Source organism: Meles meles, chromosome 7 (assembly GCF_922984935.1).
Source record: "Meles meles chromosome 7, mMelMel3.1 paternal haplotype, whole genome shotgun sequence".
NCBI classification, from domain to species: Eukaryota; Metazoa; Chordata; class Mammalia; order Carnivora; family Mustelidae; genus Meles; species Meles meles.
Window position 1 is genome coordinate 83,704,436 of NC_060072.1, and position 27,819 is coordinate 83,732,254.

Genomic DNA, 27,819 nt, shown 5'->3' on the forward strand with positions numbered 1-27,819 from the left:
TCCCATTTCAGTCTAAAACTTAGTTTCTTGGAATATTCTACTTCTTTCCTTTTTTCCTTGGAGTATTTATATTCTATTGGTTTTTAAAACATGGAAGAGTTCTTAGATTATTTTAAAAATGAAAGTAAATATTATCTTCTGTAATGATTTAGGAATAAGTCCAGATATTTATAAGGGGTGTATTTTAGTTTAGGGATATATTGCATCTTGTACATGGATCGTGTACCAGTATCAAAGTTCTATCTATAACTTTATCCTGGAAGGATAATTTCTACCCACTGTATAGCAACCTCAAGTCCATTCTCATGCAGTCACTGCTTTCTAGCTCACCACAACACTGCACTGCATTCTCTAGGTGACCCATTTCATTTGTAATAAACTCTCTCTTACCCTCAGCTTTTTCTCTGAGCACTCTGTCCTGCTTTTTTCTTCATTGGTCTTCCTTTTCTTCCCTTCTACTCCTTTACCCCCCTCCCATCTTTCATACTTCCTAAGTCATTTTCTCTCTTCTCTTCTCTTTTCCCTTCTTCTCATCCGTTTCCTCTTTGCTTTCCTGGACTCTCCCCCCCCCCACCTTTTTCCTTTCATATCCTTTCTGTTCCTCTTTCTGTCCCATCTACTTCCTGTCTCCCCAAATGTTCTTCCTTCCAATTTAGACTAAAACGTTTCTTTCTCAGATAACACTGCTATTACTTGGGAACCTTCTAAAGAAATGGCAACATTCTTTTTTTCTATACACAATGGAATACTATGCAGCCATCAAAAGAAATGAAATCTTGCCATTTGCGACGACGTGGATGGAACTAGAGGGTATCATGCTTAGTGAAATAAGTCAATCAGGGAAAGACAACTATCATATGATCTCCCTGATATGAGGACATGGAGATGCAACATGGGGGTTAGGGGGATAGGAGAAGAACAAATGAAACAAGATGGGATTGGGAGGGAGACAAACCATAAATGACTCTTAATCTCACAAAACAAACTGGGGGTTGCTGGAGGGGGTTGGGAGAGGGAGAGTGGGGTTATGGACATTGGGGAGGGTATGTGCGATGGTGAGTGCTGTGAAGTGTGTAAACCTGGTGATTCACAGACCCGTACCCCTGGGGATAAAAATACATTATAGGTTTATAAAAAATAAGAAATAAGTAAAAAAATTTTTTTTAAAAAGCTCTTTTAGTAATTTATTACTTAGCTTAAATTCTACAATTTGCACTGCTGCCTTCTATACTCTTTTTAGATACCCATCTAATATATTAGGGAAATGAAATCTGGTATATATGATTTCTTTTTAAACTACTTTTCCTACCTCTTCAAAATGATCTATATCTTGTTTCCTCATCACTCTAGCCCTAGAAGGAATAATTTCTGTACCTGTACTCTCTTTTTTCTGTCATAAAATAAAAGCAAGTCATATTTACTATAGACAGTTTAGTAAGTACAAATGTTTTTAAATAAAAATTTTTACTTCTAATCCTAATTTCTCTCAACATTTTATTATATATGCCTTAAGACTTTGCACATATTTATTTTTGAAATGCATATTTTAAATAAATAATATTGTCCATTGCATTTTCTAATTTTTTATTATAACATTTCAAATATTCTTATATGTTATTAAGTATTCTTTTGCAACACAATTTTTATGGACTGCATGGAATTCTTTTCTTTTTTGACTGCATGGAATTCTTGTGCCTAAACTTAGTGTGCCAGTGCCCAATTGGATAGATTGTCTTTCATTCTTATAAATGGCAATGGACAACTGAATATATCTTTGAATACAGTTTTGAATAATATGTTTAGTTAAGGTAATTTGCTCGAGGAAAGATTTCTGAGATCAAATGGTACTCATATGTTTAATGCTCTTAATGAATATTGCTAAATTCCCCTTCAGAAAGATTGTGCTGGTATGTATTTCCACAGTGTGTATGAGTTTCTGCTTACCCAAAACTTTGCCAAAATTGGGCGCCATAATTTTTAAACTCCTTTTACATTTCAATTTGCATTTCTTATGTCAAATATTTCTTTTTTTTTTAAAAAAAAATCATTTACTCAGGGTACCTGGGTGGCTTAGTCGGTAAGCCTCTGAATTGAGCCCCACATTGGGCTCCCTGCTCGGCGGGAAACCTGCTTCTCCCTCACCTACTCCCCACTGCTTCTTTCCCTCTCTTGCTGTGTCTCTCTGTCAAATAAATAAAATCTTTTAAAAAAATCACGTGCTCATTTTAAAAAATTATAATATTGGCAATATTCATAATGACCTGAAATATTTTAAGGTCTAAGTGTGCATGTGTATGTACATGTATGCATGTATGAGAAGTATTTTTCCAAATTATTGCCAGTCACTTATTGTTGTGGTACTTTTTGCCTTATTGGAAGTTTTAAAATCATCATGAGATAAACATTACTTTTAATTTATGGGTGCTCCTTCTTATGCTGGGCAGTGCCTTCCCTGCTCTAATATTATACATATATTAACTTATATTTTCTTATGTGTTTTCTTTAATTTTTAAATTTACATTTAAATCTCTAACTCATCTGGAAATTAATTTAGTCTATATAGTATGAGGCAAAATTTTTAATTGTTTTTCAATAGTGAATTTGTTATCTCCCCCAGTTACTTGAAAAGCTACCTTCTTGTATTGGACAATGGTTTATCTCCTATTCCATTAATTTATCTCTTCATTCCATTTTTAATATGGTACTTTTTAATAGATTTGCTGTTTGTAATTAGCCTTTTCATTGAAGAAGTAATCAAGAGCACTGTTTTTAAAAAAAGAAAATTCAAATAACATAAAGGGTGAGAAGGTTTCCACTATGAAGGTAACCATTATTACAGTCTTTTTATTTTATTCCAGAAATACTTTGTTCATATCCAAGTATATAGCTGATATCCTTTTTATTACATGGTGTATAACTCATTTTCACAACTACATAGTAGCCCATTTTAAGAATTTAAAACAATAGTTTTCCTGTTGTTTCAACATGTGGGCTCTTTTTCAGTCTTTTGTTGTCACAAATTATAGTAATATTGTACATCCTTATTCAATTCCTTGCCAGCATACATTCTAGAATATAGAGTAGGATAAATTTCTAGAAGCGGAATTATTGGGTTATAAACTATAATTATTTGCAAACAATATAAATCAGCCCTATCTAATTTCTGAAGAAAAGGAATTTATAGGAAGTCAGGAAGATTAAATCTCTCAACTACTACTACTACTATCTTAAATAACCCATTTTTTGTTATCCCGTAAAAATTCAGAGTTCAGTTTGGACAAAACTGATTTGTATGTCCATGTTGTAGGTGACATGAAATAGAGAGAAACCTTTTTTTCACCCTTTTTAGCAAGTTCAGTGAGGCCCATACTTTGCTGCTTATCACTTTGGGGAATTCCCCATTAGTAGCATTCTTAAATGCTGAGTATCAGCAAACAAACATTTCCTGCAGTCCTCATTTTTGGCTGCTTAATATCTAAATACAATCCCTTTTCTTACACATACACTTGATTCAAACAATAAAAATCTAATAAATTGGAATGATTTCTCTTATGTCTATAAATGTACTTATTATCCGCTCTCCTAAGGAGAGACAACCCAATGTTTCCTAAGTTACTCCTTTTTGCTGTAAGTTCAGGATCTCTTGGTGATGTTCTCTAGATATCTGTGTTCTTCGGACTATGATTATATTCCTAAAAATGGAAAGTTGGGGGCATACTGCCCAATATATAACCTAAGTGTAGTTAGATAGAAATACTCAAAAAGTAAATTTTTAATATGATAAAAGTGAAAAAATATATTTAAATTTTTATTTATTAACATACAAAAAGCCTTGGTGTTTTTTTAAAAGCATACTTATTAATTTTATTGTTTATTTGCCTCCCCTATAAGAATGTTAGTCTCATTTGGATAAGGATATTTGTCTGCTTTGTTTACTTAGTATTCCAAGCATCCAGAGCAGTGCCTAGCATGTAGTAAATGCTTAACAAATACTTGTTTAATGAATGATTGAATACTATTTTAATGAGATCAGTAAACTCCAATTTTTTTCAGTTTAATAGTTTGTCATATATTGATTCAAAAGTCTATTTTTTCCCAAGATTTTATTTATTTATTTGACAGAGATAACAAGTAGGCAGAGAGGCAGGAAGAGAGAGAGGGGGAAGCAGGCTCCCTGCTGAGCAAAGAGCCCCATGCAGGGCTCAATCCCAGGACCCTAAGATCATGACCTGAGCTGAAGGCTGAGGCTTTAACCCCCTGAGCCACCCAGGTGCCCCCAAAAGTCTGTTTCTATATTCAGTTTATTTTGATACTTTTCCATAGTGGAAGAATTATACATGGATGAAAATAGAACAAATGCATCATTGTATACATTTAATAAAGCAATAAATTCTGATCCTCCTTTTTAAAAAATTCCATCTGTCCATTATGCACTATTTTTTTTTGAAACTTATTTACCATTTTCCTTCTTGTTTGAAATCAGTTTTTCTTGCAAATTCTGGGACACTGTCACATTATAAGGATTTAAATCAATTACTGGGCAAGTAAGGAAAGTGATACATGAGGATAAATCCAAGTCTCTCTATATAGCCTCCAAAATCAGTAAAGATCAACAAAAACAATTAAAACTGTACAAAATCCATACCCTCAACATAACTAGACTGAATGCTACAAACTTCAAGTTTCCTTTAAGTGGAAAAATGAATACCAAATACCAGCAGAGATATTTCCCCTGACACACGCATTTGTGGAGGAAAAGGGCAGTTCTGAAAAACTGGAGGAAACTAGGATTGCTCTAACATCACCATTAGGAGAAGAAACCGCACCTTAAGTACAAGAGTCCTGGTAGATCAGAGCACTGACTCTGTAGGTCTTTGGGCTTATTAACATATGTGATTTGGGGTGGCAGTCTTTGAAAAGTATTTTTGCTGGGAGAAAAAGTTAAAGAGAAGAGAAAAGCACACTTTGGGTATTGGATAGTGAAGGAAAAAGAAGCAAAAGAGGGGGAATATAAGGTCCTGCAAGATAAAATAGAAACCCCTTTCTCCAAATCAGGACGCACATATAACTTCCTTTCAACATCACAACTAGTGGGGGAAAAAAGTTCATCCATTAAAGAAACCATACTTTGGTACAGGAACAAAAGAGAGGCTCTTAAAATAGGAATCTTGTGACCCATGTCAAAGTCACAATAGGCAAAAGTCTCATAAATCTATGGAAAGCCACCGCTATAAGAAAACATAAGAATTAAAATCTCAGTGGATGAACACCCTTGCCTTCAAGAAAGAAAACAGCCACACAGTGGAAGAAAACTGTAACACAGCTTTCCAGACTGGCTGAAATACTCTCAAACAAACATTTACAGATACGAATAACCAACTAGAACTATAAATTTAAAAACAAAGAAACAGAAGAAATTATCCCCTGCCCCCAAACTGTAAAATCACAAAAACACCTAGGAAGAAATAAGAGGAGAGTTGGTTGAACCCAAGAAAGAGGTGGAAGAAAAAGAAAAAAAATTATCTTAGAAATGAATTCTAAATGCCAAGATGCCCAAAAGGGAATGAACTCAACTGGAAATTTAATAAAGGGTATTGAAGAAAGTCAGAAAAATAATCATGAAAAGGAAAATGAATTAAAGAAGTAAAACAGGTAAAAGAGAAAGTGGTGATAATGTGAGACAAAAAGAGATTCAACATATATGTATAGTTGAGTTAGAAGAACTAAACAATGGGAACAAATAATATTTAAAACTATAATGTAAAAAAATTTTCCAGAAATAAAAGACCTGCAGCTACACACTGAAAGGACCATAGAGTACTTGTGGAAGTTTATAGTACATAGTCAGTTTTGAGTCATATTTTATAAAAGTATTAGACTCTAACGATAAACTTTGAGACCCTTCAGGTAAACAAACAAAACAGAACAACTAATAGACCAAGACAGTTAAACTGGCACACACTTCTTAACAGAAACATACAAAGTGAAGTACAAATGGAGCGGTGTTTTCAAGAAACTAAGGAAACGGGTAAACCAAAAATTTTATGTGAAGCCAAGCTGTTCTTACATGGGAAAGGTGTGTACAGCACTCAAACTTGTTATCACTTCCTTACTTTTGACCAGGGCTGTTAGAGCATTTAGTAGTATGGCTCTGATGAAACAGTGGAGGTTTCCTGACAGCATATAGCGCACTACCATCCCAACAGACTGGGTTGAGCTGCCAGAAATGACAATCAGGGATTCATTAAGAAATCTAGGTGAAAGAAAAACTAAGAAGAAAGGAAGAAAAATAAATAAAGAAATCTTGGTTATTGAATTGGTTTTACATATTTTTTATCTTCTAGGAGTTAGTCACAGAACTTTAAAACCAACCATTTCCTTCCGAATATTTTTTCTTTTTAATAGTTATTAAGACATTCATAATTAGTGCTGCACATTTGATTGCAGACAAATTTATGGGAATTTTAACCTATAAGTCTCTAGAGTTAACGTGAAATTTAACATTAGTTGAGGTAGCTCTTCAATTATATTTCAAAGTGTTGTAAATATGTAATGTATTTTTAGTTGAGGTAATCTCCAAAATACAAAGAAGTCCCGGTTACTTACAGTGAGTTTGAATTGATAAAATGTTGAAAATGTTTGATTTTTTATAACAGGTTTATTAAATATATTTTTGTGAAAACAAACCAAAAAAAAAAAGGCCAAGCTGTTTTTTAAACATCAAGAATAAAAAAAAATTTTAAACATGTGTAACTCAACAGGATAGTACACACTTGAATATTTCTTGAGGAATCCACTAGTGGATGGGCTTTATCCAACTTAGAGTTGAGTAGGAAAACATTTGCAGAAGAATCCATGGTTATTATTAAATATATTATAATTGTAGATCTAAGATTAAAGCGTAGGTGACAACAAAGGTGAAAGAATAATATGTAAATCTTAGATATCCTTACAAAGGATAAATAATGCCAACTCTAAAGGAGAAGGTAGGGGCACCTGGGTGGCTCAGTGTGTTAAAGCCTCTGCCTTTGGGTCAGGTCATGATCCCAGGGTCCTGGGATCGAGCACAGCATCGGGCTCTCTGCTCGGCAGGGAGCCTGCTTCCATCTCTCTCTCTGTCTGCCTCTCTGCCTACTTGTGATCTCTGTTAAATAAATAAATAAAATCTTTTAAAAAATGTAAAAAGAGGAGGTAAAGAGGAAAGTAGGGAAAGCTTATTGATTGTTGTAAAGCAGTAGTTGGGAATGAGAAGATACTATTGAAAGTTGACATATACTAGGTGATAATAAGAAAATGAGATTAAGGCATTGTAAATGTATAAGTACATAGGTAACCAATGGAACAAAAACACAGACCTTCCTAAATGCGAAAAGCAATTTAAAAACAAAAGAACAATGAAAATGAATACGTAAATCACCTTTATTCACTGCTTCAGCTGTAACCCACAAGTTTAGTTTCCTTTTTTTTGGGGGGGGGTATAAATTTGCTTTTCACACTGAAAATACATTCATAGATAGTTAATAAAAATGGGTAAATAGTAAGTATTTAAAATTAATAAAATCAAGAATATGGAAGAATAAACCTAAAGTGGTTTATTCTTTCACAAAAAAGCAAATGAAACTGTTTCAAATGATACTGGTCTAAAGTCAAAAGGAACTGTAAAAATTATTTTAAGTTTGTTTGCTATTGGGCTGAGCAAATGTGCAGTTTTAGTGGGAAAAACGTTATCTAGGTTTTTCACTGTCAGAGAAGAAAGTTAAAAATATGAAAGGGTATCATATGGTCTCACTTATTTGTGGAGCATAACAAATAACATGGAGGACATGGGGAGATGGAGAGGAGAGGGAGTTGAGGGAAACTGGAAGGGGAGATGAACCATGAGAGACTATGGACTCTGAAAAACAACTAGAGGGTTATGAAGGGGCGGCGGGGGGGTGGGGGGGGGTGGGAGGTTGAGGAACCAGGTGGTGGGTAATAGGGAGGGCACGTACTGCATGGAGCACTGGGTGTGATGCCAAAACAATGAACACTGTTATGCTGTAAATAAACAAATAAAAATAAATTAAAAAAAAAAAGAAAACCTAAAAAAAAAAATATGAAAGGGAAGAACTGTGGTGTTGAATTGACAATAGAGGTATAAATATGATCTTATCCTTTTATAGAGATACAAAAATGGATTTATACATACTAATAAATATACTAAAAGGTCCTGGAAGAAAGATACCTCTATAAGTAGTGAGCATAACTAGTCTTTAGATATTGGTTTCTAAATACCATTCCTCATTAAAAAGAAACAGTGTTCCTTGGAGAAAAGAGTGATGCTACTATGGAAGCAGGGAAAATGCAAGATAAGCCTGTTATGTCTTATTCTGCAAAGCAAGAAACTGGTCAAAAAATGATAGGGCTACATCAAAAGATAGAGAAGGTGGCTTGAAAGGGCTCCCATTGGCCAAAGCTGGAACACTTTGAACATTAGAATAAATAATGATAGGAATATAATATTTTTGAAATAATCCATGATGTTATAAGTAACTGAATAAATGGGAGAGGATGGGAAGAGCTCACTTACAGTAGAATGAATGCCAGCTAATAAATGTGGAAGGAGTAATGGAGTTGAAGAAAAATCACCATTACAGTAATAATCTGATTCAGGCAAGAATCCTCAATGGTTGCTAAAACTAGTGGGTGAAAGTTTGGTAAGGAACAGGTTATTTACATAACTTCAAAGTGTTCTCCCAGAAGTTATTTATCAATTTCCAAAAGGAAAAGAATAACTTCCTAGTGATTTAACCTAGTAATTCCAATCTTACAAAATAATCAAAGTTAACAATATGATCAGTGGGGCATAATATACCTCCTTATAACATGCACTATGATACGCATTCATTTCTGTGGTATTCCTGCCAAAGGTGCATTCTCTGTATTTAATTTCATTATAAAGAAACCTCGGACAAACCTAAATTGATGGACTTTCTACAGAGTAACCACCCTCTACTCTTGAAAAATGTCAAGCTTGTTAAAAATAAGGAAGAGTAACTTAATTTTAAATGGTTCAGGAAAAACTCTGAGGGTGGGGAGGACTGCAGTGCTGTGGGTGTGTACATGTGTGGACAGAGGGAGGAGGAGAGAATGAGAAAATGAGAATATGATAAAGCAACTAAACAACGTATAAACAATTGGTGTATCTGGATTGAGGACATGAGTTCTTTGAAGTATTTTTATGACTGTTAAGTATAGAATTATATTAATATAAAAGTTGTCTTGAAGGGTTCAAAGCCCACAGAATTTGGTGGAGGTTTTTGTTTTTAACAGTTTTGGAAAATTCCTTTTCCTATTGCAGTGTAGATATGGAAGTTTTAACGTATGATACATGCACAATATTTTCAACAAGATCATATCATGGAAGGAAATTTGCTTTTAAAAAACATCCTTTTGGGGCACCTGGGCAGCTCAGTTGGTTAAGCATCCAAGTCTTGGTGTTGGTTCAGGTCATGATCTCAGGGTAGTGGGACCAAGCCCCGTGGCAGGCTCCCCACTCAGCCAGGAGTCTGCTTGAGATTCTTCCCCTCTGTCCTTCTCTCTGCATGCACACACACTCTCTCAAATAAGTAAAATCTTGAAAAATAAAAAATAAAAAGCATCCTTTTTAAGAAAATGTTCTCTCCATAAAATGAATTTCTTTTTTAAAGTAATTACTTTCTATTGATTGTTAATTTTTTTTTTTTTTACTTTAAAGGGTTGATAAGGTGTCTTTGTTTTGTTTTGTTTTTAAATTATCTGTTAGTTAAGATAACTGCTCATCACCTAATGCTATCATGAGAAAATCAGCAAATTTGGGACTTTTAAAAAAGTGAAGTGTATAACTCTCAAGATTGGCAGCATTTTTAATTACTCTTGACTAAGATATCTGTTTGACCTCTCTAGTACAAAATATTTTTCTTATCACTTCACATCTCATTATGAAATATGTTTGAAGATTTTTCTGTGTTTCAAAGACCTTGTTTTTATATAATTGACCCCATTGACATCATCCTGAAGCATTTTTGGCACTTCTGACTTCAGCTTCTTTCCTGCATTATCCTGCCTATAAATGATGCAATAAATGCTTTTTACAGGTATTTTAATCTTCCTTTTTTCCCTTCCTTCTGCCTGCTTTCTCTTTCATCTTCCTTAGCTCCCTTCCCCCTGCTTCTACTTCCCTTTCCCAGTTAAAGCAGCTGCTTCTTCATTTTGGTTATAAGTAGAATTAACATATTTTTCTGAAATTCTTTTTTTCTAAAATCATTTGCTTTTGAGAATATATCCTCTCTGGTACAGCTTTCCTTTAATGACTCACCAAAAAGTAGTTCTTTGCGAATTTCATTTTTGAAAGAGAATCTAGGAAATACTTATAAGCTCAGATATGTTAGAAACATCTGTACTTGAATTCAGCTATACAGAAAACCTCCCACGCAATATAATTTGCTCTAATCCTTGTTTTTTCAACTCCTCAGTAGTGTTTTCTTACCATTTCCCAACAGTATTTGTTTGTTGACATATTTTCCATGTATTAATTTAGCGTTTTTTATCATAAGAAAATGAAGATATGTTTCCCCAGTGATAGTGGATTTGGCTATTGAAGGACTCTTATAAATATTTATCAGTACACTTACTTGAAATAATATTTATTTTTTAACTTTAAAAAGTTTTGGTTAGATTTTAAAAAGTGTTTAAAAAGATTTGATTTTTCAGTGACTTGAAAAATATTACTTAGAAAAATGTAGAAGCTTGTCTTCAAATTTTTGAGTTTTAAACATTTTGTAAATCATCAGTAACATAAAAAGTACATCATTAACCTAGGACAAGGTTCATAATCAATGTTAATCCACATTAAGGTATTTTATTTTTTTATGATTTAGAAATTTTTGGCCTACTTCTTTTATATCTATCTGATCACATTGCCATTGTTTTATAATGGAAGTATCAGCTTTGCTTTTTTCTAGTTTTATTTTGCTGCATTATTCAAATTGTGGCTTCTTTGAAGAAATCTATTTAATCTCTTTTGTGAGAAATAGTTTAATTAAAATTAGATAATATTGTCTTTAAATTCCCTAAACCTTGACATATATAGACATTATTAGTACCTAATGATTAAGGCTCCAATGGTCAAAGGCTAATAAATTAATAGGAATTCCACTCTTAGTTCCTCTACATTGATTAACATCAGATGAGTAACACATGGACTGTCAGTAAGGAAGGAAGGAGGTAGTGTGGATCCATAAATTAAATATCTTTCCCTATTGTAATATTTTGTTTGTGTGCCCCATTTTGATGGGTACTCTTCTACAGAAACAAGTACCCTGGATCAAGTTGAGGTATAATATTCTGAGAAAGACTGTATTGAGAAAGGAGTTAGATAGGGAATTCTTTGTCGTATATGGTACAACCCAGAGGGGCCATAGGACAGATCCAAAAACAGCAGTATTCTAGAATTCTTCATTAATTTTTTTCAATGAATCATTAGTGCTTAATTTTATTAAAAAAAACTTTGGCATCCTTTGTTTAGATAATATTTTTTCTTGATCTGTGAGTTTGGTGTTATAAAATTTTTAATATTGAACTATTACTGGATTTCTGTAACAAAATCTTGCTTTTTTGTTTAGTCTTTATGTACTATTTATAAGTGTAGTCTTTTTTTTAACCTGTAGTTTTTATAAAGTTTGTCAGATTTTGCTAGATTACAGTTTTCAAGGAGCTTCTAATCATTTTCTGTAATTGGAAACATTTTATATAGCAATGAAAATACTTGTTTTATTTGAAAGTTTGAAATAACAATACTTTTTGTTTAAATTTTTCTTTAATTTTAAAAATTTTTGTTTAAATTTTTTTAAATTATGAAATAAATATAAAATAAATATGAAAAAGCTTAATATATGCAGGCTTATCTACACCAAAACAACAATAACAACAGCAAAACGACTAATACCTTTGAAGCTGCTTGTGTTTCTTTATTGCATTTCTCTTTTAAAGGATAAATCCTAACATTTTCTAAGTGCTAATTGTTATATGACTTTTCTTTGTGGTTTTAGCACTCACTTATCTATTTCTAAATAACATATGTAAATTTTTTGCTTGTTTATGATTTTCATATAAGTGGAATCATAATGTAATCTTTGGAAATGATTTTTTTTAACAATTTGTTATTGATAGCCATTTGAATCAGTCCATGTTAGTTTCTAATTTTCACTGCTATATAATATTTCATTGCATGAACATGCCACGGTGTGTGTATTTATATTATCGTTAATGAATATTTGGGTTGTTTCCAGTTTTTACTGGGCTATTTGCTTAAGAATGCAATTGGCTGCATTATGGGGTGATCTTTTTTTTCTCCTTTTCTCTGTATATTATATACAGTAATACTTTTTTTCCATGTAGTGGTTTGGAAAGTAATTAGTCTGATTTTAATTATGCTTTTAAACACTTGGAAAAATGGGAAGCACAGCTAAGAACATATTGTCCTTCATTTTAACAGTAAAAATTAACCCATTTTGTTCAGTCTTTCAGCATAAGTAAGCATCAGAGTACATAATTCTTCCTACCTTCTACTGCTTTCTCTCCTAAAGTTCTTTCTCTTTCTTTCTACTACTTTATCTTTTAAAGTTTTTAAACTTCTTATCAGGAAACTGTTTTCAAAGTATTTTAATGTTTTACATTTTTTATGTTCTCCTTTTGTAACCAATGGCATTTATATTTTTTGCAATGTAATAGTTATGATTGAGTTTAATGTCTTAAACAGTTTCTGTGCATGTTATCAGTCACCTGTATTGCTATTTAACCATTTCTTAATTTTAATCCTTCCATCCATTAGACTATAGTCGACCCTTGCACAACATGATTTGAGCTTCACAGGTTCACTTATATGTGGATCTTTTGTACAGTACACTACTATAAATGTATTTTCTCTTGTGATTTTCTTAATAGCATATTCTTTTCTCTAGCTTATGGTATTGTAAGAATACAATATATAACGTGTATATAAAATCTGTTAGTTTACTGTTTATGTTATGGGTGAGGCTTTGGGTCAACAGGCTATTAGTAATTAAGGTTTTGGGAATTCAGAAGTTAATATGCAGATTTTTGATTGTGTGGACATCAGTGCCCCAAATCCTGTGTTGTTCATGGGTGAGTTGTACTTATTTGAGTGGTATTTTTTTTCCCCAGAGAGCTATATTGCTTTATTCTGAGTCTTTACATGTCAGAAAATGAATTTCTTTTTTCTTAATTGAGCAACATGGTTGGGTAGGGATTTCTTGTGAAATAAGTTTCCTCCTCAAAATTCTGATATTTGCTCATTATTTTCTAGCTATTAATTTTGAAGAGAAGCCAAAGTCTAGTCCAACTGTTCTGTATAACTTTTGGGGAGTGGCAATGGTTCTGAAAACTTGTAGGAATCTTTATCTTTGAACCTTAAATCTTTTATCAGGATATATATGATTGTTTTCCCTTTTCATTAATTTTTGCCTGGTGACCCATGTACCCTGACACGCCAGCTCCAGAGAGCTCTTTGATATACACATTACATATTCTAGCTAAAGAAATTCTTTTATTATGAAAATGATTTTCACTTCCATTCCATTTATTCAGGTCTTTCCTTCAGGACCACTGCATGTGGTTTTTTGTGTGGTTTTTTGTTTTTGATTTATGTTTGCTCTCCTGTTTAACATATATATCTCATTTTTATCTACCAGTTTCATTAGTTCTTTTCTTTTCCATGTGGAACAGTTTCTGAAGCTTGCCTTCTTCATTACCCAGTTGATTTTCTGCATTGTCATTTTTGAGAGGACAATCCTGGGCAAAGAAATTTCATTACCTTTATAGTTTCCAAGCCACCACAATTTTTGTACCTGCTGTGTTTATAGAGCACATCAATAGAGATCCAGTACCTGATAACACTTGATGACAGTCTTTCCATGCTGGTGCTTTTCGTAGGTACCCACTCTCCTGGTGTCTTTGTGTTCATTTTGACAAAGAAGCTATAAGGTGAAATTTATTTTTGGTTTTTAAAATTTTTAAATTTAGGGATTCCTGGGTGGCTCAGCGGGTTACACCTCTGCCTTTGGCTCAGGTCATGATCCCAGGGTCCTGGGATTGAGCCCCACATCGGGCTCACTGCTCCATGGGTAGCCTGCTTCCTCCTCTTTCTCTCTCTGCCTGCCTCTTTGCCTACTTGTGATCTCTGTCTATCAAATAAATAAATAAAATCTTTTAAAATAAAATAAAATAAAAAATTCTAATTTAAATTCAATTTAGTTAACATATAGTGTATTATTAGTTTCAGAGGTAGAATTTGGTGATTTATCAGTTGCATCTAACACCCAGTGCTTATTATATCAAGGGCCCTTCTTAATGCCCATTACCCAGATACTCCATTCCTCCACCCACCTCTCCCCCCAGCAACCCTCAGTTTGTTCCCTATGATTAAGAGTCTCTTACCGTTTGTCTCCCTCCCTGATTTCTTCTAATTTTTCCTTCTCTTCCCCTACAGTCCTCTGTTTTGTTTCTTAAATTCCACGTATCAGTGAGATTATACAATAATTGTCTTTCTCTGATTGAGTTATTTCACTTAACCATAATACCCTCTAGTTCCATGCACATCATCGCAAATGGCAAAATTTCATTCTTTTTGATGGCTGAGTAAAATTCCATTGTACATACATACCACATCTTCTTTTTTTTTTTTTTCCATTTTATTTATTTTTTCAGCGTAACAGTATTCATTCTTTTTGCACAACACCCAGTGCTCCATGCAAAACGTGCCCTCCCCATTACCCACCACCTGTTCCCCCAACATCCCACCCCTGACCCTTCAAAACCCTCAGGTTGTTTTTCAGAGTCCATAGTCTCTTATGGTTCGCCTCCCCTCCCCAATGTCCATAGCCCGCTCCCCCTCTCCCAATCCCACCTCCCCCCAGCAACCCCCAGTTTGTTTTGTGAGATTAAGAGTCATTTATGGTTTGTCTCCCTCCCAATCCCATCTTGTTTCATTTATTCTTCTCCTATCCCCCTACCCCCCCATGTTGCTTCTCCATGTCCTCATATCAGGGAGATCATATGATAGTTGTCTTTCTCCGATTGACTTATTTCACTAAGCATGATACGCTCTAGTTCCATCCACGTCGTCGCAAATGGCAAGATTTCATTTCTTTTGATGGCTGCATAGTATTCCATTGTGTATATATACCACATCTTCTTTATCCATTCATCTGTTGATGGACATCTAGGTTCTTTCCATAGTCTGGCTATTGTAGACATTGCTGCTATAAACATTCGGGTACACGTGCCCCTTCGGATCACTATGTTTGTATCTTTAGGGTAAATACCCAGTAGTGCAATTGCTGGGTCATAGGGTAGTTCTATTTTCAACATTTTGAGGAACCTCCATGCTGTTTTCCAGAGTGGTTGCACCAGCTTGCATTCCCACCAACAGTGGAAGAGGGTTCCCCTTTCTCCGCATCCTCGCCAGCATCTGTCATTTCCTGACTTGTTAATTTTAGCCATTCTGACTGGTGTGAGGTGATATCTCATTGTGGTTTTGATTTGTATTTCCCTGATGCCGAGTGACGTCATACCACATCTTCTTTATCCATTCATCTGTCAGTGGACATCTGGGCTCTTTCCATATTTTGGGTATTGTGGACATTGCTACTATAAATATTGGGGCGCATGTGCCCTGTAAGGTGAAATTTATAAAGGACTTTACCTCCCTACACAACCACTGAGCTCAACTCGACTTTCTCTAAGTTCTCTTTTAAATAATTGACACTGTCTGGATCCCATTATCAGACGCACCCTCACTTTCTATTCAACCTTTAGTGGTTGAAGGAAATCCAATTAGCAATAATCCACACCTCGGATAAATCTCATTGGTTACGATACTGCCACTGCGTAAAGCTGGTTGAAGGAAATCCAAATTGAACTTTCCTGTATATGTTTTCTGGCCTAGGATCTCCTTGACTAGATTACATTACTCTCTCAAGAAGTGTTTTGCAACTTAGTCTTGTAGATCCTTGAAGTTGCTTTTCATGGACCAGAAATTCTAAAAGTTTTTAACTTACAAATAATGCTGTATTCCTCTATTTTTATCCTTTAAAGGTCATTACAATCAGATTTAAGGGAAGAGATGAATATGGGTCCTTGAACTGTCATCTTTAACTAAAAACGGTTCAAAAAGTTGTTATATAGAAGTGTTCCAATCATATACATTTGATTTTTTTCCCTCGATCCAAGAATAATCAAGAGCTTTCTTGAGTGTTGTTGTTAATGTCATTTTTAATTTCCAAGAATTCTACCAGAATATTTACAGTTGAAATTATATGATATCTGGGAATTACTTTAAAGTAATCTGAGAGAGGATTGTGAAGATAAATTGCATATGGGTTTGGAATTTTATATCATGAAGTTATTTTTAATTATCCAAGAGTTTAATTTCTTTGAGTTACATTGTGGTTAGAGAATGTGCCTATATAATATTTAATCTTAAATTTATTATGGTGTTCTGTGTGAACTGATATATGATCAGTTTTGTAATTTCCGTGGAGTTTTGAAAAGAAAATCATTGTATGTCTAATAAATCAATCTTATTGGTGATTATACTCAAATTTTCTACAACCTAATTTTTTTGTTTACTTGGTCTGTCAGATATTGTAAGAGATTTAATTTTCCCATATTCATAATAATACTGCCCATATTATTTGATGCTATTTTTAAATGGACTCTTAACCCATCCCTGTGCATTATATTTGTATCAGTCACATTTATTAAGGTTTTTAATTAAACCGTACCATTTAAAATAATTTCTATATTATATGCCAACTTTTCACTTTGCCTTCCTCTAAGTCTGTAACCTGTGACTGAGAATCTACCATAAAGTAAGTTAAGGCCAAGTTGAAGAAAAAGAAGATAAAACTCATCCCACCTGAATCTGTTCCTGTCTGGATTCCAGTATTTTATCAGTCTTGAGTTAAATATGTAATGTACTAGGCAGATTACTGTAAGAGCTCAGTAAATACTTGCTTGATTAATATATTAACTATTCAAAGTGATGTCATTGACTTTGACAAGAAAGAGAGTGAAATATAGTCTAGCATTTATAATTTAATGAGTGAACACAGAATATCTCTCAGTGTATAAGCTCAAGGTCATGATAGAGAATTATATCAGAAAACTTAGACTTTGAAATGTAACTGTATTTTAGCTGCTCTTATCTGTTACTACTTTTTAGTTTTTAGAAGTATATAACTCCTTGAAAAGCCAAATACTTTGTACTTGTTTATTGAGAGAGACAAGAGATCAAAACTGGGTGCCAAAACCTTAGTTGAACAAAGAAATGTTGGGTCTCGGTTGGAAATATTTAATCATGACAGAATAAATACTGGTCCTCAAGCCAGGAACATAAAAATTTCAAAAATCATAATAATTTGCCTACACCACAGATTTTAGGGGAATGAAATTAAGAATCTGTTCAGAGGAATAGGAGTAGAACATGTCAAGGAACCAGAGGTCATTTTTTAATATTTTAAGAAAAATTGAATTATAAAGGGTTACATGTGTATAATACACTGTTTATTATGAGTATACAGTGCTTGTGTTGTTATCAAGCTCTATATTGCTTGGACTCCATTTTGGGTATTTGGGAGGGAAAAATCATATTTATGGTCCTTCTTTACTAGTAATACTGTTTTCTTTCCCAGCTGTAATAAAAAACATAAGTTTTAAATCTGCTGTGCTCAGTTATGACTGACAAATTAAAGAAATAATCTTAAACATATTATAATTAAATAATCTTATTTTAAAATTCTTTATCTTCGTTGTTGTTTTGATTCTATTTTGGTAAAAATTATTTAATAAAGATTATTTATCTGTAGTTTTTTAACCATTCCAATTCCAAAAGACTGTACTGTCTAAATACCTCTGTCAGTACTATTTCCTGAGTGATGTAGATAATCCCTCATTTGCAGAAAATATGTCACATAATTTATGAGCAGCTGTTTGTGTCTATATTTATATATACACTTCTTTTTATGATATCTGCATTAGAAACTCAAAAAGAATAGACTTGATTTCTTTATCTATTTAAGTCCATTGTCAGTCTGTCCTGGAGAGAGATGGCTTCTTTTTAATCATCCTTTTGTTTTATGTTTTTAGACTATAACTCTATCTGCTGGGTGACATCCCCAGGATCAGGGTGAAATATATTCTCTCCTCAGTGCTCAAGGGTTGTATCTACACATATGTGTTTGCTTTAGTATGCTGTAGCTCCAACACTAAAGAAAAGTGTTGGATTCATTAGCTATCAAACTGCCAGCTAGGAAAGAGTTCCTTGCTCAAATTGAGTTTCTATGGAGAACTTAGAAGGCGTGGAAAGGGACAGTTCAATTCCTTTCCAGGCTCAAAGGTGTGAATTATTGTGCCTTGTAAAGCTGAAAAGGGAAAATAAGGAATGATAACAATTTTCAATGTCATTAGTTTTTATATTTGTAAAATTATAGTTTGCATTTATCCCACCTTGAAAGTTAAGATTTGGTACTCAAAATAATACTTTCAAAATCATTGTATTTCTTCATTGATAACCCCCCTTTCTCACCTCAGCTGTCTTTAACTAAAAAGCAAAGGGGTGGGTAGCTGTAGGACTTTGAAAATAGCTACTAATGGACTTAGTACCTGCTTGGATCAGGACTGGTAAAAGGGTTGATCTGTAAAATAATCACATATAGAACTTTTCTATGGCAAATATAAGTCGTATTAATCAGTTCAACTTCTGTTTTGTGAAGTGCAGTAACAAGTTTGTTAGCTACAGTGTTGTACTTGACAGGGGTTTGACCAGTTGTTTCACTATTTTAAAAGTTTACCTGGGAATTTTATTTTAAACTGGTAGGTGATGATAGATTGAGAATTTGGAAACTTCATTGTAATTGATGTCACAAGGATTAATCGGGGCACCTGCGTGGCTCACTCAGTCATTTGACTGTCCCAGCTCTTGGTTTTGGCTCAGGTCATGTCCTCATGGGTAGTGGAATCCAGCCATCCTGGCTGGAGGGGTGTGGGTGAGGTCTGGGCTGAACAGGGAGTCTGCTTGTAGATTCTCTCCCTTTGCCCTTCCCTGTACTCCCACTCCCTCCCTCTTTCTCTCTCTCTCAAATAAATAAATATTTAAAAAGAAGAGAGAGAGCATTAGGGGCACCTGGGTGGCTCAGTTGCTTAAGCGTCTGCCTTGGGCTTCAGTCATGGGATTGAGCTCACCTCAGGCTTCCTGCTCAGCGGGGAGTCTGCCCCTCCCTCTGCACCTCCTCCTCCCCGCTCATACACGCACTCTCTCGCCCTCTCCTTCTCTCTCTGAAATAGATAAATTTTTTTTAAATAATAAAAATTTTTAAAAGAGGATTAATCATATCCGGTAATGGTAATGCAGTAGGGGATATAGGAACTATCTTATAAATTAGTTAAAATATATTAGGCTATCACTTTTGGATGGGAGTTTATTTAGAACGAGCATACCATTTCAATGTCTGTCCAGAGAAAATATTCAAATAAGTGCACAGATTAAGTTTATTGCTGTTACATCATTTGTAATAGCAAAAAGCAAAACTGAAAGTAGTTATACACTAGAGATCTAGTTAAATTATGATGTATAAATAGGATCAAATATTATGCAGCTCTTAAGAAAAACAAGCAGTACTAATGTACTGACATACTTAGATCTATAAAATATATTGTTACATAAAATTAGGCACAGAAAATATATGTATTCCAGTATGCATGTGAACCTGATGAGTGAGACTGGGGGTTGAGAATGGACCAAGGGTTAGAGAATCTTCTCATTTTCACTTGGCTTTTAAATGACTTCCTATAATTTTTTTTAATCAATAAATCAAATGTTCTCCCATTCATGTACATGTGTTTATCTGTGGTATTTGGGTAATGATGTGGTCTTTCTGAAAATATAAGAACACTTAGAAGCATTGCAGTACCACTGTTGAAGTGACTGTTTCCCTGATATGAGGCTTGTGGTCTCTTAACTCTTTTTTTTAAATTTAGGGGCTCTGGGGAAGGAAAACAGATACATGTGCTAAGAGTTAAAAAATAAGATGTAAATCTGTTTGTAAAACTCAGCTGTGTTGTTTTTCTGTTTCAGTTACCTAGAAAAGTACGAGAAAGTTCATCATTTTGGGGAGGATGATGATGAGGTACCACCAGGCAATCCAAAGCCGCAGCTTCCTATTGGTGCAATTCCATCTTCCTACAATTACCAGCAACACAGTGTGTCAGGTAAGTATCATCCAGTGAATTAATCCTTTACTTTGCACATGCAACTTTCAAAGATCAACATCTAATTGGTATCAGGACCCTTTCTGTAATAGAATGTGTAAGATTTTTAGTCATAGGAATTTTCAGAGTTACAAATATCTGTACTTTCAAGTGAAGTTTTTTCCTTATTTTTTTAACTAATGGTCAGTTTAATTTGAATAGTCGCTAAATGAGAAGAGGGAGGCTGTATAGGGTTAGGGAGGTCAAGACTACTTAGCATCTACTGGATTTTCTACAATTACTGGAACTTCCAGCATCAGAATTCCATGGAAATGTTTCTATTTGAGTATTTCTTCCTTTACCACAGATAAGATTTTTCTTTTTCATTTAAGTCTTTCTTATAATAGTTACAGAGGAATCTGCAGTTAAAAAGAGCAGGACTCAAATTGAAAATAATTAGGTTGAGAGTTTAATAAAAAGGTTATCGAGGCAGAGTCAATAGGGGTTCCTCTGTTTAGTAGCTTTGAGTGTTGGGACTGTGTTGACTAGGAAGGGAACTCTGAAGAGACAAGCATCTCTTTTCTTCACTCACCAACATTTGGCCTAAAAAAGAAGAGATAATGTCTTTTTTAAGGGTATTTTCTTGATAAAATTTACAATTTTCTAGATACTTATTATTCTTTGTTGGTGGTAGTCCCGATCTCTTATAATCTGTCACTAGATTTAAGCTTTCTCATTGTGTCAGTATCACTAATTTTATTATCCATTATCTATTTTCGAAGTTTCTTTCATGTTAAATTTGACTCCATATTTCTTTCCCAGTCTGTAATAACTAAAGAAACAGAATCTCCTAGAATCTCATCATTACTAGAAGAGGCTTCATCATCTGATGCTTTTGTACAATGGGGGTGGAAGTTGGTGGCGATGAGTACAAACCAAACCTCACTTTGTTTTTAATGAGTAGTTAATTACCTCAAGAACCAAGATTAAAGGAGAACATTCTAAGTCACCATGTAAAAATTTTGCTAATAGTTTAAGCTGATAAAATAAAATGGGGTGACTTATTAGGTGATACACTCTCTGCTTCTAGAAAGGGCTAATGACCATTATTGAATTCAAGGATGTTATACAGGGTATTCCTGCGTTGAATGAGACATTATACTAATGACCTTTTAAGACCATTTTCAACTTTATATAACTCTGTGTTTCATGTATATTACAATAATAACAGAACTGTTCATTTTTTTAGCTTAGTATAGTTCGGTGTCTGCTATTACAACTCCCTAAGCTGACCATTTCTACTTTTGATCTTGTTTAAAATGAAATTTTTTCTGGATATTTTTTCTTTTCTTTCCTCCCCTAATTAAACTGATTACCTCAAGAAAAAAAGATATGAAATAATTCTGGTATTTCAGAAACCTAATGAAAGTCATTGATAGAATTATTATTACAAGTTAAGGGAATGACAGAATTGCTTAACTTGGTGTTAGAATAACTCCTTTCTGATATACTATCATATATGCGCCTTTTTTTTAAAAGGAGAATCTGGGCAGTTATGCAACATGTAGCATGTTTAACAAAATCAGGATTGGGGGCTAATGAAAGGAAGGAATGAAGGAATTGCTGGGGAACATCAGACTATAATGTAATGTATCTAATTCACACTGAAAAGAGGTAGTATTTTAGACTAGCATTTATGAATTTGAAGGTGCTTTTTTAAGGAAGAGGCATAACAACATTATGACAATGTTCTGAAAATTAATGTGATTATCAATATACAAAACAAATCCTTCATTAAGATGCTTTTCAGTTGTCACTAAAGGTAAATAGAGTAAGCTTCATACCTGTCGATTTGTGTGTGTGTCTGTGTATTTTAAATAAACACCAAATTAGACTTACATAGTGGTAGATTAGGAGCCTTTAGGAAATTTTAATTAGAACCTATAGAAGATTTGTGACTATATCTTTGGTCATACAGTCTTATTGCTCTCTTTGTAGGTTTGGACGAATGTATTTGGATCAGTATATTTATCTAGAGACATTTATATTGTTGATATTAAGAAAAACTATTTTAAAATAATATTTTGAAATAATCATTTTCAATAGACAGTAGCTCTAGGACATTTGGCATGGAGTGCAGTTTTAGTTGATGTAATATTTTACATTGATAGAATATGAGACCAGATTTTTCCTTAAAGAAACTTACTCTGACTTTAAGTGGCAAAAAATATTGAGTAGGTTTTGCCTGAAGTTTTAGGATTATTAAACACTAGCATCAATATATGACAGTTTTGTCATTTATTTGCATAGTTTTTCATAACTTTTCCTTACCACAGATACCTAATCCTTTCTTTGCTTTCCTTCTTTCTCTATTTTGTTGTTGTTGGTATTCATTTGGCTACAGTCAGTTCTGCAGAATTATAGGGAGATTATTAAGTAATTTTTTTGTTCATCTTACATTTTAAAATTAAAATAAAAAATTAATTTTTAAGTTAAAATATATTAAAAATTTATATGCAATATCTTTAGTAGAAAAATTATGAAAGACAAAGTTGACAAATGACAACTCACTGAAATTGTGGAATTTCAGAGCTAGCGAGAATATTAGTGATCATTAATCCAGTCTAATCTTTTTGATACAAGGAGGTCAAGCACTCTGTCCATTTTCAGTTTTGGTGCTTAAATTTGGAAAAGTTTTATACAGGACTTTTTTTGTTGTTGTTGTTGTTGTTTTTAATTTAATCGGTTTTATTTAGGTAAAGATTTTCCTAAAAATCCCCCATAGTCTAACAGACATTCAGACTATGATAATCACTGCCAATAATAGAAAGAGTGTATTGTATAATTTCTATAGTGTGAACAACACTCCAGGAATAATTCTCCCTTTCAGAATGATCGCCTTAGATTAAGTTTGTCAGCAGTGATATTCTGGTATAAACTTTGAGTCAAGAATGTTGAAAATAAATTTCTAATCCCATACCAATTATGAAATTGTAGCTGTTCAATCATGTTTCCTTGGGGAAGGGAGTGAAAGGGAAGCTCTTAAAATCTTATAAACAATTTCTACTACATTATGTTAGAAATCTTTACCAAGCCTAATATAATTAAAGGACTTTTTGTAATTATCATATTTATTTATTTTATTTTAATTGGAGATGTCTTTGGCAAAGTCACTCAGGAAAGGATGCACTGAATTGAGTATCTGATGGCATCTTTCATTCTTCAATAGCAAACCACAGCAATTTTGAGGTCATATTGAACCCACATAAACAAGAATGTGACAGATGTTGAATGTGGGTTCTAAGTTATTTCCCTGAAAGAGATTTGTCTGAAAGTTTCATGGAAGCTCTAAACTATTTAGTTCCAGTGTACAGTATAGAAATATCAAAATCTCTTCTTATATTCGCAGAAGTTTTGTTACCTTTTCTCCAGATTTTATGTTTGTTATGTTATTAGAAATTTTATTTATCAAGATTATAGAAAATGAACAGAATTCAGTTTAATTTAATTTAAATATGTAAAGAGTCTTTTGTCATAATAGTTTATTACTCTATTGTGGAACTTATTTATCATTATATTAGGGAGAAATTCCTAGACTATTGGACAATTGAAGAAGTGTCATCTCAGTTGTCTAAAGTGGGAAATAAAGAAATTTCTTCCCTATATGATTTGATTTTGTGGCATGTTGTGATAATAGATTTCTACTTGTAATCCATTTAACAAGGTTTAAAAAAAATTCTTTAAAAATTCATGTATTTCTGAAATGTCTCATCTAGAGGTTTTCTATCTCTTGATTTCTTGCCGCTTTGCATTAAACTAGTTATATCTTTATGTGAAAAATATAGTTGGGGTATATGTCTGAGGGCATAGCTACCAAGGTCTTCACTACCCAAATTAAGAGTCAGTATTACTAGAAATATGATGTTTTTCTTAGATATTAATGAGACTGTAACATATTAGTATTCTGTAAGCCCATCTTCCTTACCTTCAAAGTTTTGAAGATTTTTTTTTGTTTTGTTTTTAAAGATTTTGTTTATTTATTTGACAGAGCAAGACACAGCAAGAGAGGGAACACAAGCAGGGGGAGTGAGAGAGGGAGAAGCAGGTTTCCCGCCTAGCAGGGAGCCCGATGTGGGGGTCAATCCCAGGACCCTGGGATCATGACCTGAGCTGAAGGCAGACATTTTAACAACTGAGCCACCCAGGCACCCCTAAAGTTTTGAAGATGTTTTAAATTAATTGTCCTACAGAAAATCTTAGTTAACTTGGCTTAGGCAAAGGTTTCTTAGGACACGAAAGCATGAACTATAAAGTAAAAATTTATAAATCAGACTTCTATCAAAATTTAAAACTTGTGCTCTTCAAAGACACTTTTAAGAAAAAAAGATAAGCCATTGTTTGGGAGAAAATATTTATTAAATATTAGATTCAGAATATTTAAAACTGGCTGTTAAAATGCTGACAGGGATGCAAAGCAACAGGAACCATGTATATTGTCAGTGGAAACACAAGATGCTGTAAGCCGCTTTGGAAAACAGCTTCACAGTTTCTTACCCAGTTAAATATACACTTATATATGGTCCAGCAATCCAAGGGAAAGGAAAAAATATTTCTGCACGAAGTTCTGTGTATGAATGTTTATAGCAGCAGGGTTCATAAGTCCCCAAAACCGAAAACCGTCCAGATGTCCCTCATCTAGGGAATGGATGAACAAATTGTGTTCTACCCTTTCTGCAGCATTAAAAAGAAACAAACTACTGATAACATGCGTCAACATGGATTGAAAGAAATCAGATATAAAGGACTACATACTGGGGGTGCCTGGGTGGCTCAGTGGGTTAAGTCTCTGCCTTCAGCTCAGGTCATGGTCTCAGAGTCGGGATCGAGCCCCACATTGGGCTCTCTGCTCAGCAGGGAGCCTGCTTCCCCCTCTCTCTGCCTGCCTCTCTGCCTGCTTGTGATCTCTGTCAAATAAATAAAATCTTAAAAAAAAAGACTGCATACTGTATGATTCCATTTATTTGTTATTTTGAAATAAAGTTATAAAAACAAAGTAGATCAGTGTTTGTGGGTAGAACAGGGGTTTAACTGCAGAAAAGTTTAAACTTTTGGGGGTGATGGAAATATTCTTTATCTTCATTGTGGTTGTGGTTTTTTAAAAAATTTGTCAATACTCATAGAACTAAAAAGCATAAATTTTACTGTGTTAATTATATTGCCATAATTCTGACCCCAAAAATGATAATTCTCCTGTAGTTTGGTAAAGAAGGTAGCCAAAGTCTCTAAAATCATGATATTCTTAAAAATTTCAAAGGAACCAGTATCCCTGGCTTATAATATATAAAAACCAGATACAGTCCCAGTAAAAAGTGTAGAGTATGTAAATTTAAGTAATAATATATTAATAATTTGCTATAATATACTAGCAAGAGGGTAGAATAGTCCAAGAGGGTATAATAGTATTTTTTTTGTATTTTAATACTTTCTGAAGACTGTAATTTTAACTTAAGTTTAGAAAGTTGAACTCTTTAAACTTCTACTTAATTTAAATTTTATAAAGGAAAACGAGCTTCTGTCCTGCATTTGTAAGATATTAATGATAATGGTTTTTAATCCTTGGTATACTTAAGATGTTTTGTTTTTATCTTAGATTATCTGCGTCAAAGTTATGGGCTATCTATGGACTTCAATTCGCCAAATGATTATAATAAATTGGTGCTTTCACTGTTATCTGGACTCCCAAATGAAGTGGACTTTGCTATTAATGTATGCACTCTTCTATCAAATGAAAGCAAGCACGTCATGCAACTTGAAAAAGACCCTAAAATCATCACTTTATTACTTGCTAATGCCGGGGTGTTTGATGACAGTAAGTTTTAAGCTGAACCTATCATATCGTATGATCATTCTATAAAGGTGTTAGGGATTTTTAAAAAAGGCTTTTACTTTTTAAGAAAAGTAATTTTTATTAGTATAATAGCATTCTTTATTTGCTTTTATTGTATTAAATGTGTTATTTAAGATAATGAAGTGGTTTTTTAGCCTTAAATATTCGAATAGTAATGATCTCACTAGAACTTTTGAAATAAAAATCTTGGATTTTTCTTAGAGTAGTGATAAAGGTTTCTTGATGTTAGAAGATTGTTTGATACAAAATCTTGATATAAAAAACTAGGACCTGGAAGAAATTGTTTTTTTCCTAATGTGTCATTGTAATTTTTAATTAAACAGTTTGTCGGTGTATTTAAAAATTTGCTGCCTAAATAAAATAAAAGTTATCAGATATTTCACATCCTTTTTACTTACGGGATTTGCTAGTTGTAGATTTTTATAAGTCAAATTCTTTATTTTCTATGACATTGTCTCTTGTTACATCTAGATTACTCTTAAGACTAAATTGTTCAAAAAGAAAAAAAAGATTAAATTTTTTATTTCTCTAATTGTAGTTAAAAGGGATTTAGAAAATATGTTTTGAAATTTTTTTCTGCTCATGGTTTTTCATTTTAAAATATGTTGGCTGAATGTTATTGATATACAATTTTTTTCTTGCATATTAATCCTCCTTCTATTCCAGTGCCATTGTAACTTCTTTTTTTTCCAAAAGTATATACTATTAAAGGTTAAAGTGTGGGGATAATTCCAAATAGGGTAGATAGCATGAATCAAAAGGAAGTTCTGGGTGCACATAGCCACAAGGAGAGAGGGATTTAATTTATCCCCTGGGAAAAAGACTGAGCAGTTCAAGAACAAACTGCCCATAATGTCTTCTCAACAATTCAGATATATGGAGAAAAAAAAAAAGGATAAGGTATTGACATATTGAAATTATTTTATAATGTAGAAACTATTTGTATAACACAGTAGAGATAGTTTGAGAGAGAATTTCTTTAATATTTTATAGATTCATGACAGTTATTGTTTTTATTTTTCAGTAGCAACATGTTTGCAAATGAGTTCATTTTTCTGCAGTTTGATTTGGGTCAGCTAGTAGACTCTTAAAACATAATTTTATTTGGGATTGTCCAAGTAGGACTCCTTAGAACTTGACAGGTACTTAGGTTGTATGAAGACAATTCTGAAATGTTTAAACAAAAGTGAAAACTAGTTTCTTACCCTGCCTGAAAGTCTCATTGGTTACATGAGGGAGGAACAAAGTACTTCTCAGTTTGTATTGTAACTTTGGAGATCTAAATTTGGTGGATTTCGGTCTTACTTTCATGTCCTATGGTTCCTAATACTTTGTTTTGATCTTTTTTTTTTAAATTTAAGATTTTATTTATTTATTTGACAGATCACAAGTAGGCGGGGGGGGGGGGAGCAGGCTCCCTGCTGAGCAGAGAGCCCTATGCGGGGCTCGATCCCGGGACCCTGAGATCATGACCTGAGCCGAAAGCAGAGGCTTTAACCCACTGAGCCACCCAGGCGTCCCTTGTTTTGATCTTTTAAGGACATCTTCCAGCATTTAGTAGAGAATAAAGTTTAAAATGTTCACATTTAGAAACCTTAAAATGAAGTTTTTAGAAAAATTAAATA

The 27,819-nt window shown here is 33.4% G+C and overlaps 1 protein-coding gene across 1 annotated transcript in view; it reads left to right on the forward strand.

The window, feature by feature from the left end:
• The window catches only part of ARID2 (AT-rich interaction domain 2), a 176,080-nt gene that overhangs the window by 70,326 nt on the left and 77,935 nt on the right, over window positions 1-27,819 (forward strand). The window contains exons 4-5 of the mRNA XM_046011910.1: window positions 20,174-20,307; window positions 25,937-26,155. Coding sequence (XP_045867866.1) covers window positions 20,174-20,307; window positions 25,937-26,155 — 353 coding nt within the window. The remainder of the gene's footprint in view (window positions 1-20,173; window positions 20,308-25,936; window positions 26,156-27,819) is intronic.